Genomic DNA, 17,844 nt, shown 5'->3' with positions numbered 1-17,844 from the left:
ATACAAATGATACTTATTCCTGTGTGTAAACAGCTTACCCATAGGTGAATAATGTGTTGTCTGGCGTTACATCCGACTCGCATTTCGACTGAAAGCCTTCGTAATGTGAAATTAGCCCATGAGACCCCTGGACTATAAGAAGGGCCCAGCCCCTTCCTCCCATGCCTCAGCTTTGTTGTCATGCCCAAAGTTTGTCTATACAAGTGGTGTCCTAGTGTTTTCCAGTTCCCAGTTCCTGTAACCTGTATCCCGTGCTAGACTGGTCAAGTGCCGTGCTGTATACCACGCCTTGTCCTTGTACTCCACGCCTGACGTCTACCTGCTGCCTAGTCCCAGCTGAGCCGGTCTTGCTACTGTCCGAGCTGCCACAGGTACACTATACGAACTATAGACTGTGACCTGCGCCCTGTTGGCCAGCTGCCATACCGTCAAGGCAGTATGGCCCAGTGGGTCCACGAACCCAACGTGACAGTATGCTCAGGCCATGGACCTCGCTGGTCAATCCAAGACCAAGATGACGTCACAAGAGATGCGGACGGATATGTTAGACCTCCGGTCTTGACAGGACCAACTCCTCCAGGCCTTGAACATTATTGCACGTCGGCAGGAGGCGCTAGCTGACGTTCCTCCTACTACACCTCCTGGCAGTGTTGATCCTCAGACTACACCTTCTGGCAGTGTTGATCCCCGTTTTTCTTTGCCACTTCCTGACCGCTATGATAGAGACGCAGGTACCTGTCGTGGATTTTTGAACCAGTGCCAGATCCACTTCAGCCTGTATGTAAGGGCATTTTCGTCTGATGTCGCAAGAGTCGCTTTCATCATCTCTCTCCTCACTGGCAAGGCCCTTGCATGGGCGAATCCTATCTGGGCGAGACAAGGACCAGAGACCCGTGACTTCCAGGGTTTCCTCTGGACATTTCGCACGGTGTTTGAGGAGCCTGGACGAGTCTCATCTGCAGTGGCCTCCTTGCTGAACCTACGCCAAGGAGACACCTCCGTGGGCGAGCATGCCATCCACTTCCGCACCCTGGCGGGAGAACTGTTGTGGAACAATGAGGCCCTGGTGGCTAAATTGTGGCAGGGACTGTCTCCCAAGATTAGGGATGAACTTGCCGCTCGAGATCTACCGTCTACCCTGGATGACCTCATCCTTCTAGCCGCCCGGATTGATATAAGGATCCGAAAACGGCTCCAAGAAGCTCGTCGGGAAGCAGGCCTTCCTTGTCCGGTCCCTACCTTGCAGCAGCCTCTGCTGTCCTCAGATGCCGATCCTCCTAAGGAGTCTGTGAGGATGGACCAGTATAAGCTATCTACCCAGGAGAGACAACGCAGACGCACTTCAGGACTCTGTCTTTATTGCGGCCTCGGAGGCCATCTTGTGCGTCTGTGTCCCCAAAAGCCCCAAAGCCTAGGGTTGGTAGACAACCTTGGGTAAGGAAGGACTTCCGTCCAAATTATCCATCCCTGTGACCATAGTGTCCGGCGAGAAAACGCATCGGGTCTCTGCGTATCTGGACTCTGGATCCACTGCTAATTTAATTCTTAGAGACCTGGTGGATCTTCTCCAATTGCCCACTACCCCTGTGGAGAGGCCGTTGGTGGTTGCATCTGTAAATGGACTACCTCTGCCAGACCCAGTTATAGCTCTGACCAAGCTGCTGAGGCTCCAAGTAGGAGCTCTCCACTCCGAGCTTCTCTCGTTCTTTATCTTGTACAAGGCTGTTAACCCTATGCTGCTGGGCCTGCCTTGGCTCCGACTACATGCCCCAGTCCTGGAACTCTGGAGAGGTTCTCCAGTGGGGCCCTGAGTGTCACAACCGTTGCCTGGGACAGATTCGTTCTACTCAGCCTCCCCTGCCTCAGTCGTTGGTAGGATTGCCTGGTCATTATGCCGCATTTTCGGACGTCTTCAGCAAGGGGGAGGTGGATACGCTGCCCCCAAACTTGGCGTATGACTGTCCTATCGAGTTGATACCTGGTGCATCCCTTTCCCTACGGTATATCCTCTCTCCTTGCCAGAGACTTTGTCCATGTCCGAACTTGGAGAGGGGCTTCATACAGATGGCTTCCTCCCCGGCAGGTGCCGGGCTCTTCTTCGTCAAGAAAAAGGATGGTTCCCTGCGTCCTTGTATCGACTACCGGGGTCTCAACCAGATCACGGTGAAAAATAAGTATCCGTTGCCATTGATCTCAGAACTGTTTGATTGTATACGTGGTGCCAAGATTTTTTCCAAACTAGACCTGCGTGGGGCTTACAACCTAATCTGGATTCGCCGGGGTGACGAATGGAAGACTGCATTTAACACCCAGGACAGACACTATGAATATCTAGTAATACCCTTCGGCCTGTGTAGTGCTCCTCAGTTTCTCCCTGGCACGAAGGTCTGGCTGTCCTCTAGGAATATCCGACTGAGGGTGCCATCATACAAATTTGCTCCCAGGTTCCTCAGACCCTTTGAGATCCTACAGCAGATCAACCCTGTCGCCTACAAGCTTTGGTTGCCTCCTACCCTCAAGATCCCCAAGATCTCCCTCCTGAAGCTGGTGGTTCTGAACCATTATACCAAAACTCCTAGCCCTGCGGTTGCCTCCAGCGGTCCTTCAGACTCCTTGGAGGTTAAGGAGATCTTGGCCACCAAGAGAGTAAGAGGAAGAACTTTGTATTTGGTGGATTGGAAGGGGTTTGGTCCTGAAGAGAGGTCCTGGGAGCCAGAGGAGAACCTCAATGCTCCTACCCTTCTGAAGAAGTTTATCTCTCGCTCTGGCCCCAAGAGGAGGGGGCATAAGATGGGGGATACTGTCATGTCCATGGCCGCGGTCCGTCGGGCTCACTCACCTCCTGACGGCCTCAGCCATGGGTCTGCGATCGCTGGCCCCAGTTTCCTCCTCAGGAGACATCAGCGCTCACCTCGGCCAGCTCTTGCCCGCTCTTAAAGGGCCAGCGCGCGCACCGGAGTTTAATGTCAAATTAGCCCATGAGTCCCCTTCCTCCCATGCCTGAGCTTTGTTATCGTACCCAAAGTTTGTCAGTTCCCAGTGTTTCCTGTACCTGTATCCTGTATGCCGTGCTATCCTGGTCAAGTGCCGTGCTGTATACCACGCCTGTCCTGCTACTCCACGCCTGACGTCCACCTGCTGTCTAGTCCCAGCTGAGCCGGTCTTGCTACTGTCCGAGCTGCGACAGGTACACTATATGAACTATAGACTGTGACCTGCGCCCTGTTGGCCAGCTGCCATACGGTCAAGGCGGTACGGCCCAGTAGGTCCACGAACCCAACGTAACACTCATACATATACAGCACCAGAACAAAGCTCAATACATATATACAACACCAAAACCAAGCTCGGTACATATATACAGCCCCAGAACCAAGCTCATACTTATATACAGCACCAGAACAAAGCTCAATACATATATACAACACCAGAACAAGCTTGGTACATATATACAGCACCAGAACCCAGCTCAGTACATAAATACAACACCATAACAAAGCTCAGTACATAAATACAGCACCACAACCAAGCTCAGTACATAAATACAGCTCCAGAACCAAGCCCAGTACATAAATACAGCACTAGAACCAAGCTCAGTACATAAATACAGCACCAGAACAAAGCCCAGTACAAATATATAACACCAAAACCAAACTTAGTACATATATACAGCCCCAGAACTAAACTCAATACATAAATACAGCACCAGAACCAAGCTCAGTACATACATACATACACCAGAACCAAGCTCAGCACATAAATACACCAGCACAAATACAGCTCAATTTAGTGCAACCCCTGCCGTATAGGTTTGTATGGCGTAAAACTACAGCTCCCAGCATGACCCGAACAATGGTAAGGATATGCTGGGAGTTGCTGTTTCCCCCCAAAATAAATCATACCACCCATCATCTCACTGCAGATCATATAGTGACTACAGTACTGATTAGAGGCAGAATAAACGTTACATTAAGTGACTCACCGGTGACGTCTTTTCAGATTCTAGTTGTTCTTTTTCTCTTTTCTTCTCCATCCGGTCCAGACCTCTATGATGACTTCTCCTGGCCACAACCCATTTCTGGAGTTTGCCGCTCAGATGTCTACAACTTCTCACTTTTCAAACATTTCTGCACCTATAACCGAATATAAAATTCTCATGATGCCGCACACTGTACCCCTAAATATTATAGCACAATACACTGTGTCCCTGATTATAATAGCACCATACACAGTGTCCCACAAACACACAGTGCTCCCTGTAGATAGTGCCCCCATAGATAGTGCTCCCCATAGAGCTCCCTGTAGATAGTGCCTCCTTTAGACAGTGCACCCCGTAGAGAGCTCCGTATAGGAAGTGCTCCACATATAGCCACCCTGTAGATAGCGCTCCACATGTAGCGCCCCCTGTATAGAGTGCCCCACATATAGCCCCTGTTAATAGTGCCCTACATATAGCCCCCCTATAGATTGTGTCCCACATAAAGCCTCCCCTGTAGATTGTCCCACACATATGGATACCCCCCAAAGATAATTCCACTCACACTTTTAAGTGAGAAAAAAACCACTTTACATACTCACCTTGATCCTGTTCCCACGCCGTCCTGTGTCAACGCAGGCCTGCTCTCTTCTGAGCAGATCTGCTGGGGCTGAACGACGCAATGTCGCAACCACTCCGCTTGTGTCATTGAAAGGGGCTAATTGGCAGGGCAGAATGACTTGCCCCTCCAATCAGCGGCTTTCAATAACGGAAGCGGCGCGATGACATCATCGCGCCGCTAGCGTCACTGAAAGGCGCTTGCCGGGACAAGTCATTCGGCCCTGCCAATCAGCGTCATTGTAAGGTGCTGAATGGTCGGGCACGGAACGTACCCGGCCATTCAGTGCTTATGCATGTAATTGTACCTACGTTCTATAAACGCAGGTACAATTAGTGCAGGAGGGGGTGGCGGTGGCTGGTTTCAGTTGCGCCGCGGCCCCCTCGGAGAGGCAGCAGGCTGGACGGTGCAGCCCTGCCTTCCCCATCAGCAGCGACCCTATGCCGACCCAACACGCCCCTCCTCCAGATTAGTGGCACCCCTATTCTCTCCCAGCCCGCCCCTGCTATTGCTCTCACTGCCTGCCCCTACTATTGCTCTCCCTCCCTATTAGCGGCACTAGCGCGCTGCAATACTGATTTTTTTTTTTAAATGATGTGCGGTTCGGGAGGCCATGCGCCCCCTTGCGGCCACCCATATGATGATCCGCCACTGGCTATGAGAGCCCCATGATTATAGCTAACATAACTGTCTCTAGCATTTCCAGATGGGATGGCACCTCTGAATGATCTCCTTTACCATCGAGTGTTCGACGCCTGGAACATAAACATTCAGCTTTTTGACAGACGTATATCGGTAAGCATAGATACTGCAGCAGCAGCAGCACTGAAGAGAAATAAAAGACCCACTGTGTAATACCTGCGGCGGCCCCACACGTGTCACCAGGACAACCAAGAACTAGTGAAGTGTTCCAGGGCCCGGAATGTGGCAGCGGTGAGGGGAGGAGCTCTGGCAGGGTCAGGGTGCGGATGCTTTGTGACGTAAGGTAGAGAACCTAAATAATAAGGAGAAGTCCACAGACAGCTGCTAGTGAGGGCTCGCAGTGGTTGCTCACGTTATACAGGCGGCTATCCGTATCTGGGCTCCGTCTATTGCAACGACATCAGTCTCTATTGTACTCTCGTTTAGGGACGTTTCTGTTTTTTTCTAACAGGATGAAGACGAAATTCGCCTGCACGGATGAGCTCCCTAATTCTCTGGGTTTATTGATCAGCTCTGCCGGACGGGTGGTGACGGGCCAGAGAGTCGCGGAGTCGGTGGTGGAGGAAAACCGTGGCAAAGACGAGGAAAGCTGCAGGGCGAAGGAAGACCAACCAGATGTCCGCACCAGACGCAAGGCTTACCGCTGGTGTAAGGAGTTCCTGCCTGGGGCGTGGAGGTTTCTGGAGGAGGAGCGCTTCCAAATGAGCGTTATACGGTCAGTAGTGCTACGGGTGGCTCCCGTGAATTATTTCTACTTTACATGTTCTACTCATTGCAATGTGATGTCCCTGAAAGGAGCAACTGCCCTCCTGAAATGTCTGAGTGGTTGTATCCTAGGCGAGATGTCAGAAGATGTCACTGGGCTTGTCATCCTTGATCACGTTCCTCTTTCTATTGAGGGCTGTGTATATAAATCCATAATCTGGATACTATAAAAGCAATCCCATCATAGAACTAACCCTGAAAGTCCCCATAATAAAGGGTTTCTCTGCCACGGCTATGCATTCACACTTGTACATATGAAGCAGGTCAAATACTGACACCCCCCCCCCCCCCCCCCCCCCCTATTTTATGCCAGGAACGCACACTGTTTTCGGCTGCTTTTTTTTTTTTTTTTTTTTTTTTTTTTTTTTTTTTTTTTTTTTTCCCCAGTCAAACACAGGAGTAGATCCAAAAAAGGTGGTGCATCAGTTTTTTCTCTCTATACCTTTTGGATCTACTTCTGGCTTTGGCTCAATAAACTGATCCAAAAAAACAGCATCAAAACTGTGTGTGTGTGTGTGATCCTGGCCTTATACAGGGATGAGTTTGGTCATTGGTGGTCAGAAAATTCACAGCCTAAGGCCTCATGCACATGACTGTAAAAACACCCGTTATTGCGGGTCGTAATTACGACCCGCAGTAACGGGCTCATAGACTTTTGTTAGCCACGGGTACCTTCTCGTTTTCTCACGAGAAGGTGCCCGTGCCGTTAAAAAAATAGAACATGTTCTATTTTTCTATTTTACGGGCCGTGCTGCTATACTTTATAATGACAGCACAGCTCGCAAAAGCGGCCGGCCATGCCCGCCCGTGCTCGTAATTACGAGCACAGTCGTGTGCATGAAGCATAAGGCCTCATGCACACGACCGTATTTTTTCCCCACCCGTAAATACTGGCGTAAATACGGGTCCTTGGTCACACGTATTCGACCCGTTTTGCACCAGTATTTACAGACCCGTGCCTGTAAATACGGTTCCGGTGTCACCAGTATTCCACCCGTATTTACGGGCAAGTTTTCGATGCAAAATTGCACTGCACTAATCGGCAGCCCCTTCTCTCTATCAGTGCAGGATAGAGAGAAGGGGCAGCCCTTTCCGAGGTAAAAGTAAAAGAAATTCATACTTACCCAGCCGTTGTCTTGGTGACGCGTCCTTCTATTGACATCCAGCCCGACATCCCTGGATGACGCGGCAGTCCATGTGACCGCTGCAGCATGTGATTGGCTGCAGCGGTCACATGGGCTGAAACGTCATCTAGGGGTGTCGGGCCGGATGTCGAGAGGGACGCGTCACCAAGGCAACGGCCGGGAGATCGGACTGGAGGAAGCAGGAAGTTCTCTGTAAGTATGAATGTGTTTTTTTTTTTTTTTTTTTGTTTTTTTTTTTTACAGCTTGCTCTATATTCTGATCGGAATTCTCTTTTGTTCTTTAAAGAGACTCTGATCGGATTGTCACTAATAGGGCTGTGCTGGGTCTAGTAAGACCCAGCAGCAGTCTGTCACTAACTGCACCCGGCGATCATGTGACCAGTCACATGAACACCAGGAGCAATAGAGACAGCGGCGCGGCCGCTGCCTCTATTCATATACACAGCGTTCATTGAGCTCTGTGTACTAGTGATCAGAGAAGACAGAAGCAGCGAAAGGTCCCCGGCAGTCACTGACAGCCGGAGACCCGACGTTCAGCTGCCCGATCGCGCGGGCAGCAAGTTAAAGCCCGAGCCGTAAAAAGTCTATGGCTCGGGTTTTAAGGACCCTGACCGCTGGACGTAAAAACACAGCCAGCGGTCGGGAACCAGTTAATGTTACTGAAGTGTTTAGACCGTGACTAGACATTTCTTCCAGCCAGGACGGGATGTCTATTCACAATCCCGGCATTTCGTTAACGTTTCTGTGGTACTTACAGCAGAGCAAGTGTAATCTCGTGAGATCACGCTGTAAATGACATAGAAACGTTAACGAAGTGCCGGGATTGTGAATAGACCTCCCATCCTGGCTGGAAGGAATGTCTATTCACTGTCTAAACACCTCAGTATCGTTAATGTCAGTATAAGACGGCACATCGTGAATAACGCAGAGTCACTATGTGCTGATTAAATGACTGGAGAGAAGTGTATGTCGCTGATTGGTCACTGATTGGTCAGCGTCATACACTCCTCTGTACAACACCCACTTGGTCTAAAGTAAAAACACGCCCACTTGGGCATTAAGAAACTCATTAGCATAAAGCTAAAATCGCTCCTAACGTGCTAAAAATAGATTGTTTTTCTAAATAAACACTGCTGTCATCTACATTATAGCACCGATCACATTATGTAGGAGATAGGGCACTTCTAATGGGGTGACAGTCTCTTTAACCCCTTAATGACCGGGCCATTTTGCACGTTAATGACCAAGGATTATTTCTTGTTTTTTCACGGTCGCATTCCAAGAGTCGTAACACTTTTTTTATACCGTCGACATAGCCGTATAAGGGCTTGTTTTTTCCGGGACGAGTTGTATTTTGTAATTGCACCATTTTTAGATGCTTACAATATATTGATTAACTTTTATTAACTTTATTTTAGGAGAGAATTGAAAATAAGCCGCTATTCCAGCATTGATTTTCATGTTATAAATTGACGCCGTGTACTATGCAGCGTAAATAACATGTTAACTTTATTCTATGGGTCGGCACGATTACGGGGATACCAAATATGTAAAGGTTTTATATGTTTTTTCTACGTTTGCACAATAAAAAGCCTTTTAGAAAAAAATTACTTGTTTTTGCATCGCCGCATTCCAAGAGCCGTCATTTTTTTATTTTTCCGTCGATGTGGCCGTACGTGGGCTTGATTTTTGCGGGACAATGTGTAGTTTTCATTAGTACTATTTTGGGGTACATAGGACTTATAGATTAACTTTTATTTAATTTTTTATGGGGGGAATGGGAGAAAAGAGAATTTTGCCGTTGTTTTTTGCGTTTTCTTTGGACGCCGTTCATCCGGCGGTTTAATTAATGTGTTCATTTTATTGGTCAAGTTGTTACGATCGCGGGGATACCATATATGTGTATGTGTGATTTGTTTTGACCGTTTCATTAAATAAAACCACTTTTTGGGGCAAAAAAGTAGTTTTATTTGACTTTGACTGTAATTTTTTATTTTTTTTTCTCACAAACTTTATTTAACTGTTTTACATTTTTTTTTTTTAGTCCCACCAGGGGACTTCACTATGCGATGTGCCGATCGCATATATAATGCTTTGGTATACTTCGTATACCAAAGCATTATTGCCTGTCAGTGTAAAACTGACAGGCAACCTATTAGGTCATGCCTCTGGCATCGCCTAACAGGCAGATGCTGAAGACAGACCTGGGGGTCTTTGTTAGACCCCCGGCTGTCATGGAAACCCGACGGCGACCCGCGATTTGTTTGCGGGGGCGCCGATCGGGAGACAGAGGGAGTTCCCCCTTCTGTCAAACACATTAAATGCCGCTGTCACTATTGACAGCGGCATTTAATGGGTTAAACTGCCGGAATCGGCGCGCGCTTTGATTCCGGCAGTTGCAGCAGGAGCCAGGCTGTGTATAACAGCCGTGCTCCTGCCGCTGATCGCGTGGGTACAGTCTCAGTACCCGCGCCATCACAGGACGGATATATCCGTCCTCCTGCGCGAACTAGCAGCTGCTGAGGACGGATATATCCGTCCTTCGGCGTTAAGGGGTTAATTATATAAAACAATGGCCCAATTCAGAAGACTGTACAAAAGTATCAGCTCTAGTGACTCACATCAGTCAATCATGAAGATTCTTTTGGTAGACCAGGCACTTCTGGTCACATGATGCAGTCAAAGTAGTTTCTAGTCCTTGTTTTTAGTAGGAGGCATCTGGCAAGTTAAAGATTTAAATAGATTAGGTTTCTTATGGCAAGCGCCTTTTAGTACTCAAACGTTGCAATCTGATTTCTAAGGCCCCATGCACACGAACATGTTTTTGCGTCCGCAAAAATGCGGATGAATTGCGGACCCATTCACTTCTATGGGCCTATGCACACGACTGTGGATTACACTGTCTGTGCATTGGCCGGGAGCCCGGACCGCAAGGAAATATAGGTCATGTCATTATATGGGCCGCATCTGCGGTCCGGGCTCACTGAAATCAAAGTGTGCACGGTCCGTGATTTGCAGAAGGCACTCCGTGGCCGTCCGTGCCGTGATCACAGGCTGTGCACACTGAAAACTTGATTACAGTATGGGACAGTATTCCTGCGGAGATCATCGTAGATAACTATGATGTTACAAGCCTGTCTCCCTGAACTGTGTTCGATACGGGAAATACGGCTAAAAACACTATTTGTTTATCACAGACCAAACATGGCTGTCTGAATGGGGCCTGAGGTGAACATTTTTACTCTACTTTCCATAACTTCCATAGCCCTTAAGGGTAACTAAATGTTCGATCGACTTTTTATTTTCTAGCTGTATGTCTAATATAAATATATTTTGTAGTATACGTTCTTAATGAATTTGGGCTCCTTTTTGTGTTTTAATTGGCCACTCCTTTTCTACCACGTTTTATTTCTTGTATCTGTCCTGTTGCTAGCTCTGCTCCCTGTGAGTACGGGCGGGTGGTGGCCCCATCCTGACGTCAGGTGTGCACGTCCCCATCGTGACATCAGGAAGGTCTCTGCCTCTATGTACTATGAAGTTCTCTGTAGAGTAGCAGACAGCAGCAGAGCGCATGGAAGAGAATGTGATGTGCTCTGCTGCTGTCTGGTCTCTAGTATGTGAAAGGTGCTTCAGTAGCAGGAGATGCGCAGGTCTGGTGGCGGCTCCCTTGTGCCCTCGCTACACCTGCGCTTCTCCTTCTACTGAAGGTCACATACTAGAGACCGGACAGCAGCAGAACACATCACATTCTCTTCCCTGCGCTCTGCTACTCTATAGAGAACTGTGTAGTACGTAGAGGCAGAGAGACCTTCCTGACCACACGTGGGGGCGTTCTCCTCTGGCATCAGGATGGGGGCGCCGCACAGGCAGCAGAGTCCGTACACCGATACATTCAAACGGTGTACGGACTTTGAAAAGCAGTTCTGACCTTGAAGACCCAGTACTGTATGGTCATAATTTACATTTTGGGCAAACACTGTTACATTGTTAAGGGAGTACCTGACCTATGAAGTATTAGAGCTCATAAGGTAGTATTGTGTGTAGTTCCTTAGTGGCTGCACAGGGCTCGATTACTGAATCTTAGCCTTTCCTTGCTTAGTTGTGTTTTTCAGACCATGATCTAGTGGCTTTTTAGGGTTAATCGACCACTGGAAGCTCCTCCCGTTTCATTGCATTTAAAGTACAGTGTATGGCATGTTAACTTTCTTTTGTGGCCTGATTCTAGTTAAGGCCCTTTTACACCGACCGATTAGCGGCCGGTGCAGCGTGGACCGATCAACGAGACATTGATCGGTGCTCGTTTGGCTCCTGTCACACGGAGCTGTGGATGGGGATGAGCGGTCGTTACTCCGATCGCTCGTCATACATTATTATCATGTCGGCAGCGCGTCTCCCTGTTTACACAGGGAGATATGCTGCCAACGATAATTCACTTTTTTAAAACTGTACGACCAGCAGATGATACTATATGATCACAACTATACGACCAGCAGTTTGCTCGGTCATCTGCTGATTGTTCCCCTGTTTACACTGGGCAGTTATCGGCAACGAGCGTTCTATGAACGCTTGTCTGCCCAGTCGTCCAGAGTAAAACCCCCTTCCACTGCTGAACAAGTAAGCCCTGTCATGTCAAGTGGGTCAGCTTTGCAAAAGATCAGTGACCTTGTAACAATTACTTTTTTTGTGTAAAGGTCAAGAGACCTATTTCAGTGTTGATCCAAAGTATTCCCATGCAGTGACCTGTACGATCATGAAAGGAAGGGGGTGCCACAATTGCTTAAACAGGGATTAAATAATAAACTATTGTGGCAGAGGTAGACAAAACCAGAATAAGAAACAAGTCACGACCAGGTGTTTGAAAAAATACAAATAATCTTTATTAAAGTCAATTAGACACATGGAGACAACATATAACACTTAGACATAATAAAATGCCATGGACCCTCGAACACAAACGGAATCCGAACGTAAAAGCAGAGTAGCCCCCCAGAAGTAAAAATGGTCTGACACAACCTATATATGGCTAAAGTGCATAAGTACATATTGATAAGCAGGTACTAGGCATGGTACGCTTTGCACAGATGAACACACAAATAAGTATAGAGAATATATATAAGGTACAATCTAAGTAAAAACGACATGTAAAGTAGTATACCTACACCTGCGTATAAGAGGATAAATAGGAGATCAAGACCAGGAGGGGGACCTCTGCTTAACCCAACGCGCGTTTCGCTGGTGCTTCGTCAGGGGTTGATGTCCAAATGCCCCAGTTACCCCATGATATACCTTCCTCAATGATGTTTTACCGGTAAAATCACAGCTGTTTCCTATCGGGTGGTTAGGTGTAATGTATATGTAGGTATATCCTCGGTCACTTTTTTACTTCTGGGGGGCTACTCTGCTTTTACGTTCGGATTCCGTTTGTGTTCGAGGGTCCATGGCATTTTATTATGTCTAAGTGTTATATGTTGTCTCCATGTGTCTAATTGACTTTAATAAAGATTATTTGTATTTTTTCAAACACCTGGTCGTGACTTGTTTCTTATTCTGGTTTAGTTTTAATTAGTCACTAGGACCACTAGTATCATTCGGGGCATTAGTCGGTTTGTTAAAGAGGTAGACAAAGTTTAACTTAGGCCGTGTTCATGTCAACTCCGATGGAACCCCTCAATGGAAAGCAACGCTGATGTGAACAGGCCCTTAGAATCCAAGTCTTCAGCCCTAGTTATCATGGTCAATATTGTAATGTGGACTCCGTAGAAGTAATGGAAGTGCCATTATGTTTTCATAGAGTGCTTGTTAGGCCGAGGTCGCTCGTCTAAATATCGCTGTGTACATCGCAGTAATGTAAGTGAATGTGGTCGTTTGGTACCCACAAGGTACCGCAACATTAGGGTATGTTCACACGGCCTATTTACGGACGTAATTCGGGCGTTTTTGCCCCGAATTACGTCCGAAAATAGCGCCTCAATAGCGCTGACAAACATCTGCCCATTGAAAGCAATGGGCAGACGTTTGTCTGTTCACACGAGGCGTAATTTACGCGCCGCTGTCAAAAGACGGCGCGTAAATAGACGCCCGTGTCAAAGTGACCTGTCACTTCTTTGGCCGTAATTGGAGCCGTTATTCATTGACTCCAATGAATAGCAGCGCCAATTACGCCCGTAATTGACGCGGCGTTCAAGCGCCTGCACATGCCTTTACGGCTGATATTACGGGGATGTTTTCAGGCTGAAACATCCCCGTAATTTCAGCCGTTACGGACGCCCTCGTGTGAACATACCCTTACAGTCTCGGGTAGTTCAGCAGGTTAGGATTTCTTACGACTACATTGACTTTCATTACCTGTGATGCACGACGACTTTGGCTGCAACACAGGCCAAGGATAGCTGTGTTGCAGCCAAAGGCGTCGTGTAGCCCTAGCCTTGCTCTTCTGCAACATAGAGTTATATGTGGTGATAAAGTTGTCCACCCAGGTCCTATCTGAATGCAAAGCATTCCACAACTGTAATTTGTGATGGGGAACAATGCTTTCAAATGGATAGAGCATTAAGTGTCTCAATGTTCTGGATGACAGCCACTATAATAACTGTACTGCCTGCCATTTTACTTCAGGCTTGAATTTGTTTAACTTGGCAGGTGTTTTTAAGTTTGTCCCGAACGGCTTTATTCTGATGCAGTAGCCTTTTTTACAGAGCTGCATCAGAATGAAACGGCACCGCTGGTAGGAGTAAAAGGTCCCTGCTCTCAGCTACCGGAGGCTGGATCCATGCCTGATTTAGATCCCGCCCGTTTAACCCCTTTCATGTGGCGATCTATAGCGACCGCCACATTTAAATTAGTATTAGAGGGAAGGGGCACCCTCACCCCATCGGCACATTTGCCAATTTGTTTTTATGGCAGCCAGGGGCCTAACAAAGTCCCCCCCGGTCTGCCTTTAGTGAATACATGCTAGGTCATAGTTTTCACTCGAGATAAATTGAGGAAAAAAGTGGATAAAATTCTCCAGCGCTGTCCAAATGTTGTGGAATTGAAGGATTCAATCCAAGGCAAGAAGTTTAAATAAGATCTATGTTTAATGGATAAGAATGCTATGCGTTACGAGATAAGACCGATCTCTTCATCAGGCAAAGAAACATACAGCTATGTCAGCAGAAAAATAAGTTATGGCTCTTAAAATATGGCGACACAAACAATTTTGCAAAAGAACTGTTTTTACTGTGTAAAAATAGTAAAACCTATAAAAACTAATACTTTGGTATTCCCGCAGTCATATTGACCCGCTAAATAAAATTATTTATACCACACGTTAAACGTGTATATTTAAGACGCAAACATTTTTTTAGAAATTTCTGTTTTTCAGGTTAATAAAAGTTAATCAATAAATGTACCCTAAAACGGTCCTATTAAAAAATACAACTTGCCTTGCAAAAAAACAAGTCTTTATACAGCTATGGCGACAGAAAAATAAGTTATAGCTCTTTTGAATGTGATGATGCATACAATTAAATAAATGGCTTGGTCATTAAAGGCTATATAAACCTTTTGAAAGGAATTTTTTTTATTTATTTTTTTTAATAAAGTGTCAGTGTGTTTTGTGTAACTTTGTTAGGGTTCGTGCGCGGGGGTTGACTTGAATGATCATATGTTAAAACCGTATAGTGCCATGTGAAAAAGTAAAATACGGTACAAGAAATTGGCAGTGTACCTTGTCCAGATGGCACTATACAATTAATTTTTAATTTTCCGTAAAGTTGGCCACCCCAGTACCTACTTGGAGTACCAAAATTTAGAAACTACTAAATTTCTTCTGCTTGTAGACAAGGGGTGGGAGACTTCTGCTGCTTCAAGTAGTTCTTGATGTATCGTTCCTTGGCAGCACTCTCCAAGTGATGTGCCTGCCACATCAAAAAAAGCAGGGCACAAAAAAGGTGCAGTGTCTGTGCAAAAAGGGGTATCCGTAAAGATACCATATATCCGTGCAAGACTTGTCCATCGAAACCTGGACTCTTTCCTGAAAAAACATAGATATTAATTTTTTATTTTTTTTATATAGACTAATTCATATTAATTTAGCAAAAAAACTAGGGTCAAAATGCTAACTATGCCCTAGCTAAATTCCTTGAGGGATGTAGTTTCCAAAATGGAGTCACTTTTGGTGGTTCCCACTGGTTTGGCACCACAAGACCTCTTCAAACCTGACATAGTGCCTAAAATATATTCTAAAAAAAGGAGGTCCCAAAATACCCTAGGTGCTCTTTGCTTCTGAGGCCTGTATTTCAATCCATTTGCACGCTAGGGCCACATGGGGGATATTTCTAAAAACTGCAGAATCTGGGCAATAAATATTGAGTTGTGTTTCTCTGCTAAAACCTTCGAAAATGTCACCTCTACTTTGCTTTAATTCATGTGAAACGCCTAAAGGGTTAAGAGACTTTGAGGGGTGCAGTTTTTAAAATGGGGTGATTTATGTGGACTTTCTAACATATAAGGCCCTCAATGCCACTTAATAACTGAGCTAGTCCCTGAAAAAAAATAGCCTTTTGACATTTTCTTGAAAATGGGAGAAAGTGCTGCTAAAGTTCTAAACCTTGGAACATACTAGAAAAATTAGTCAATTTAAAAAACGATGCAAACAAAGTAGACATATGGGAAATGTTAGCTTTTCACTATTTTGGGTGGCAATACTATCTGTTTTACAAGCAGACACATTTAAATTTAGAAAAATGCTATTGTTTGCAAATGTTCTCAATTTTGGTGTTTTTCACAAATATTAAGTTTTTTTTTTTTTTTTTTTACTAACCTAGTACAATGTCACGAGAAAACAGTCTCAGAATCGCTTGGATGGGTAAAAGCATTCCCAAGTTATTACCACATAAAGAACACCTGTCCGATTTGAAAAAATCGGCTGTGCCCGAAGGCCAAAACATGTTGCGTCTCCAAGGGCCTAAACCATGTTTTACATGAAAAAACTGAATTAAATCGCAGAATACTATCTCTCCTCTATACTATGTGGTCTTCAAATATAACATAGGAGACCTGACGGGCATCTTTTTGGAGTAGGTTAAAACGAATCTGTTTGACATGTCTGGTCTATATATCTGAATGTTTTTGAAGGTGTTGAATTATTATGCCTGCTGCTGTATTCCACTATAAAATGCAACCTGGCCATGAATTGGCTCAAAGCATAAAATATACACTATAGCCTCGTGTTCCATTTATTATATCGGAGCCATGACTGTTCCGTTCAAGTAATTCCTGATGGACTCCATTAAGATCCCTGCAGAGTGCTGTATTACTTTTTAACAGAAAAAAATAAATCCGAAAGCCCAATATGCTTGTAACAAGTCTGAACAGAGCAGAAGTGTAAAACAACATTTTGCGCTATTCTAAATCATCTCCCCTAAATTTGTTTGTGTATAACTAAATTGCCCTATTTTTATTTTAGGGGTGGCCTAAGCAACATGCTGTTTCATTGCTCCTTGCCAGAAGATGAGGTCTATTTAGGCAATGAACCACAAAGTGTCCTTCTGCGTATATATGGCGCAATCTTGCAGGTGGGTGAGCTTGTGATATGATACCTAAGAAATTTCTAAATATTTGTTTTATTCTGCTGGTGTCGCTGAAAGTTTTTGCTGCTTGTAGCATAAATGTCCAGTCGGAACATGTAGCTTTTGGGGCAAATTCAGTTCTCATAGCCAAGCAGGTGGGCTTTAGCTATCTGTTTCATTAAAGGGAGCCGTAGACCATTTGTGACCAACTAATTTGTCCGGTTTCTCTGCTATAACACTTCCCCCTCTGCTCTTGAGTGACTGCTCTACCGGTCCCCAGCGTCATACGCCATGTGATCCATAAGCCGTCCCTCGAAAGCCGAGTGGAAGGCTAATATTCCTTGCCATATGGAGTGTACGGATTAAAAGTTGAAACGTTAATTTCCCTAGTGTGGTTTGCAGCATAATCGCTGGCATACTGTAGTTGTGATTAAACTGGTCTAATTTGCCCCTAAAGTAATGCGGTGTGGGAGGGAAGGGGGAGCGGTGAGACTCTCTTTTAATACATTTTAACGGTAATGGGAAGTTGATATAAATATCAAATTGTACTTGAGATCTAAAGACTGCCCATAGACGTACATTATATTCTATTGGAAGTCTTCAGCTCTCCTGAATCGATCCAGAAAAAAATCAAAGGAAGCCAAAGCTGATATGCACTGAGTCGAGCACTTCTCAGACATTGGTGGCATATCGCTAGGATATGCTGATAATTCCCGATCATTGTTGGGTTTGACTGCTGTGAACCCACTGATTACTATAAGTGGCATTGAGGCTAGAAGAGCTCAGTGCCATTTCGCGTGCTGTCGTTTCAAGTCCGTTGCATGGATGGTTATTGTCTATAGTGGTCGTCTGGAAAGGAGATCTGGCAGGACAGTGGCATGGTGCGTTTTGATCACCCCTGCAGCTTCTTTCTAGCAATCGGTAGAGGCCACAACTGTTGGACCCCCACCAAGCAGGTGTTGGTGACACAGCCTAGCAACATGCCACTTAAGTCTTACAGACCGCACCTTTTAAAAGGCTATGGTCACCTTTTTGAAGTTGAAGAAAATATTTTTACATAAAAGTGCAATTTTAATCTTTAGCTTT

General features: G+C 45.8%; 1 protein-coding gene across 3 annotated transcripts in view; it reads left to right on the top strand.

Annotated features, from left to right (window-relative positions):
- Positions 1 to 5,295: 5,295 nt before the first annotated feature.
- Positions 5,296 to 17,844, top strand: part of LOC142660620 (choline kinase alpha-like) — a 62,159-nt gene continuing 49,610 nt past the window's right edge. For 2 of the 3 annotated variants that reach the window (XM_075837304.1, XM_075837301.1), the window contains exons 1-3: positions 5,485 to 5,580; positions 5,749 to 6,012; positions 16,656 to 16,764. In XM_075837304.1, the coding sequence (XP_075693419.1) occupies positions 5,564 to 5,580; positions 5,749 to 6,012; positions 16,656 to 16,764 (390 nt within the window). In that variant the 5' untranslated portion in view covers positions 5,485 to 5,563. Of the gene's footprint in view, positions 5,391 to 5,484; positions 5,581 to 5,748; positions 6,013 to 16,655; positions 16,765 to 17,844 lie in introns of those variants that run through there. The other variant, XM_075837302.1, reaches the window with a different exon arrangement.

The sequence above is a fragment of the Rhinoderma darwinii genome, chromosome 9 (assembly GCF_050947455.1).
Source record: "Rhinoderma darwinii isolate aRhiDar2 chromosome 9, aRhiDar2.hap1, whole genome shotgun sequence".
Classification (NCBI taxonomy): Eukaryota; Metazoa; Chordata; class Amphibia; order Anura; family Rhinodermatidae; genus Rhinoderma; species Rhinoderma darwinii.
Note: the sequence above shows the minus strand (reverse complement) of the source record. Positions and strands in the feature narration are given on the sequence as shown.